We start from the raw sequence: 4,471 nt of genomic DNA, 5'->3' as shown, positions 1-4,471 counted from the left end.
GTAATTGTTATGCGTGTATACTAGTAGGTACTAGTAGAGGACCAAAAAGAAACACACATATAGTCTAGTAACGTAGAAAACAGATGCTTTCAGCACGTATTTGTACTGTCGCTGCAGTGCCAATGAGATCAAGAGAGGGGGATGAAGGGGGAGCAAGAGACCGTACGTATCATGTCCTCGGGCAGGATGAGCTGCACTCCGGCGGGGCTGGTGTCAATTGGGCGACCTCGACCAGCAGCGGCGGCTGCAGTGTAGTTAAGGTCGACGACTAGATGCAGGCGTTGGGGACGACCTACTCCGGGCGCGGCTGCTCCCCCTCCTCGGCGGCACGGGCGGACTAGACCTCTTCTTTGTGAGGCCGACGTCAGCGAGGGGACGTGGTTACGCGGGCCCGTGGAGATATCGCCCCCGCGCGTGGAGCTCGTCCGGCGACGCCGCTGAAGATGCCGCCGCCACGACCACCCGCCTCCTCCGCTGAAGATGCCGCCGCCGCTGAAGATGGACGCCGATCTGGTCGAGGACTCAGCTGCGAGGAGAGGAGCGGGGAGGATAAGACGCAGGAGAAGCGGCTGAGCCGGCGGCGCAGCGACCCGGGAGAGGAGGAGGCGAGCGGAGAGGGGATCGACAGAACGGGGAACAAGCGTGCGGGGCTAGGTTTTCTTTTCCTTTTCTCCCAGCGCTGCACACTAAATTGGACGGATCTATCCTTTTAGAAATTGATTAGCCCCACCATAATCTTGTAATGGTCCCACAAGTATTTGTAATTTCTTATAATTCTAGTATCGTAACTCCTCGTAACTCCTATTTCTCCACCGTTTGATCGTAGTGAATGGACGGCCCCTAAATTCGCCAATCACTGTAACAGTTGTATTCTGTTTTTTTCCTAAATAGTGCGTCAAATTGTTGTTCGTGTATCATTACTCTATTGTACTTGTATCAAAAGATTGATTTGGTACTTGAATTTCTCTATTGGTTGGCCAATGATCCATAATACGATGGCAGATTGGAATGCGGCCGTGGAAGGCCTTATCTAGGAGGTTTAATTTAGGAGTAGGTTTAATCTAGGAGTAGTTAGTGTGAGGTTTTCCAAGGGTTGGGTTTCTGTTGTGTTCTGCCACAAGACATGACATCATGTATATATATGACATGCACTCTTTTTAATTAAAAGGTAGTGCTCCTGCTAGTTATCCGAGAAAAGAACTTTAGATATGAGGTGCTAGCTATTGAACTTCACATGACGCGTGGTGTACTTGCCCGTTGTAGGGCCATACCTAAGAGCCTTGACATCATAGAGATGGGAATAAACAAGAGGCAATCTACAATAGACGGTTTTGAGGACGACGGCATGCAAAGTATAGTGAATATGATGCTCGAGGGTATGAACCATTGCACGCGCTTTGTGGCACCAATTGTCTTGCATGTTTGTGTTGTTTGACTTGCATTTTTCTGTTTGTACCCCATCTTATTGTTCAATAAAGGCTTGTCCTGTGTTACACGTGTGTGTTTTATCATTACTGTTCCTAAAGGGAAAGAGACACTATATAGATTATGGGTAGATGAGGTTTATAGACTGGTCAGTGGTTACACTGGTTTATTGGGCTTAAGCGGTAATATATAGGTGCCTTTGAGAGATCGTAAGACTCGCACCCCCTCGGACGCACGGCATCATGGTTTTCTCTTATTATTTCTCAATGGCGTTAGTCATGGAGATCGTCATGTAGCAGATGGCACGGCAGTTACTTTGGGGGAGAGGATGTGACTTTAGTTTTAATATAAAGGTGGCCCATGGTCACTTAGTTAGTCTCCCGATGCCTTTTCGGGCTTACAAGGAGAATACACTAGGGTACCTAGCATCATCGAAGTGCTAGGCTGCAAGGATGCTTTCCATAATATCGTAGTTTCGCAAAAATACAAGGCAAGAACAACTGGACCGAAAATCACACATTGCACTTACGCGTCACTACTTCTACCACTATGGCATCATTCATATTGGTTGAATGTATCATTAGCCATCATGGTTGAACGTGAATGGTTGGAGACTTTTTGGCCCTCTATGCTCTGATCTGAAGAGAGCATTAGGTATGGATTTAGTGTGCAATAGCATCGACATTACAAGGATTGCACATAATTGAGGAGAACTAAGGCAAGGCTAGAAGGGAGGTGACATTGCTTCTATCAAACCGGTGTTGACAGAGTACTCCCCTGTTCCATAATATAATATAGTAATGCATATAAGTTTGTGTAATCTGTGAAAGTACACAGACTTATCCTAAGATTGACATATTTCTACTTGCCTTGCGCAACACTTTTGTTCACAGATATGCTTATTTATTACTCCCTCTGTTTGGAATTAACTATCACTAAAATGAGTGTATCTAGACGCTGAAATGGGTCTAGATACACTAATTTCAGGGACAGATAATTCTGAATGGAGGTAATATTTTGTAAGCATTCTATAAGTGAAATTTCTACTCGCCCTTGGTAAACACACCTTCGAATCTCAGGCCCAACTAGCGTTTCCAAAACGTGTTTGGAAGGAAAGGAGAAACTTTGTCCCCTCACTCCGGATGCCATCTTGGCGCCGAGTGGTAGGGGTTTCCAAACAGACAACTATTTTTTTTTCTCTTATGATTTTCTTAAATATTGCTCGCTCGTGCAAATGAAAGAACCAGAAAATTCTTTTCAGCTTTAGAAAAGCAAGAAATAGTATCCATGTACATTTTGTTCTTCTGAATTATACACTCGTGTTTTTGACATACACTAAGAAGTAAGAACAATGAAAAAAAATCACTTCGCGAATTTAAATTACAAGATATTGAAGCACCAAAATTAACTGCCAGTCCATCGCAAAAATATAATAAAATTAACTGCCAGTCTCCCATCAATCAAATGAATAAATTTGTGGTGATGGTCTAGTGGTGGTTGACGACGAAGCACTTCTCCCTGATCTCCCCTTCATCGCCCGTGAGTACCTCGACGTTGCCCATCTTGACCATGGCCGCAGCAAACTTGGCCTGCCACACCCTGTCCACGGCGGCGTGGAACGCAACGATGCCGGCGGTCCAGGGGCTGGTAAGCAGCGTCTGGTCAGAGATGAGCGGCACCTTGCGCGCCAGCACGTTCTTGAAGTACTGGTTGTCGAACTCCCCCGGTGTCACCGGGTCCAGCGGCACCGTGGTGCGATCGCTCATGTTGTCTGTGGACGGCGGGCACTGCTGCCTCAGCTCCGCCGCGTAGGACTTGTCGATGGACGGGTCAGTCTGGCCGACCTCGCCGGAGAAGTTGTGTATCCGCTGCGTGAAGGAGGAGCAGTGGGAGCGGCCGATGGTGTGCGCGCCTGAGAGCGTGACCATATCGTCGGCGGAGAGCCCCTTGCGTTTGAAGCTGGCCACGAGCTCGTCGACCCCGTCGGTGGGGAACGGCACGTTGTTGACGAGCACCTCGTCGGAGATGGACACGCGGCCGTCGCGGCGGCCCGCGGGGACGCCGTACTCGATGCCGCCAGCGAGGTAGGCTCCGTCACGCGCGGCGAAAGCGAGCACGTCGGCGCAGGAGACGGTGCGCGGGCAGGACGCCTCCAGTGCGGCCTTGGCCTCGTCGATGATCTCGAAGCCACGTAGGCTGGGGTTGTTTGCCGGCGAGTCCCTCTCCGCCGTGTTCCCCGGCGTCGAGTTGATCAGCACCGAGGCATCACAGCCCTACACGTGTCGTCAAATAAAGGAATCAACGGTTAGATCAGAGGTTGAATGGATTAACGGTGTACTGTATAGGAGTGTTAGGATTTCTTGCTTACCCTGACGAAGCAGTCGTGGAAGTGCATCCGGATGAGTCCGGCGGCCAGGCCGGGGTTCCGGCCGAAGGCGCGGCGGACGGCATCGCGCACGATGTCCTCGGCCTGCGGGCACGTGTGCTTGTAGAACCCGACCTCCAAAGACTTCGACGGCGGCGACGCGTCCACCACCGCCGACGAGGCGGCCAAGGCGAGCAGAACAACCGCTGCCGACGCGAACACCATCCATGGCGACGACCTCATGACCGAAGGTTCACTAATGGCCGGTTTTTGATGGCAGGTGCTCGCTAGCTAGGTTGAGTTCGATCGCCTGTAGCTCTGGAAAGCTAATTAAGCTTAAGAGATTGATCGGAATTGCGTGATGGAATTGGTTGATGTGGAGATGAGTTGATGGCCAAATGAGAATACTGGTTGGTGTTTATATATGCATGCACCTTGTAGCAGTTGGGAAAAAATGGCACCGCGTGTTGTGTGTACCGTGTCAACAAGACCAGATCGTCGCTGCATGGCTTTAATAACTTTGCTTCTTTTCACCTAACAGCAAATAAACTGGGCCTTTTCGTAAGCGTGTCATACGTACTCATGCAGCGGAAACCCTGCCCCTAGTCCACGCATGCATGCATCACGACAAGCTGCACGCATCTCGAGGCACGAATGGATGGTGTATGATGCGCGAATCAT

At 49.8% G+C, this 4,471-nt stretch overlaps 1 protein-coding gene across 1 annotated transcript; it reads right to left on the bottom strand.

Annotated features, from left to right (window-relative positions):
- Positions 1–2,768: 2,768 nt before the first annotated feature.
- On the bottom strand, positions 2,769–4,195 carry LOC123165410 (peroxidase 5). Its single transcript, XM_044583048.1, has 2 exons — positions 3,794–4,195; positions 2,769–3,698 (listed from the first exon to the last, which is right to left on the bottom strand). The coding sequence occupies exons 1-2, from the start codon at positions 4,031–4,033 to the stop codon at positions 2,913–2,915; spliced, it is 1,026 nt and encodes a 341-aa protein (XP_044438983.1). The 5' UTR covers positions 4,034–4,195; the 3' UTR covers positions 2,769–2,912.
- Between the last annotated feature and the right edge of the window lie 276 nt (positions 4,196–4,471).

Source organism: Triticum aestivum, chromosome 1D (genome assembly GCF_018294505.1).
Source record: "Triticum aestivum cultivar Chinese Spring chromosome 1D, IWGSC CS RefSeq v2.1, whole genome shotgun sequence".
In the NCBI taxonomy this organism is placed as follows: Eukaryota; Viridiplantae; Streptophyta; class Magnoliopsida; order Poales; family Poaceae; genus Triticum; species Triticum aestivum.
This window is presented reverse-complemented; position numbering and strand designations above follow the sequence as displayed.

What these genes read in the sequence shown, in the direction of transcription:
- LOC123165410 (XM_044583048.1), bottom strand. Translation starts at nt 4,033, where the DNA reads ATGAGGTCGTCGCCATGGATGGTGTTCGCGTCGGCAGCGGTTGTTCTG. An exon ending in TCCACGACTGCTTCGTCAGG is followed by an intron (nt 3,699 to 3,793) that starts GTAAGCAAGAAA and finishes CGACACGTGTAG; the next exon opens with GGCTGTGATGCCTCGGTGCT.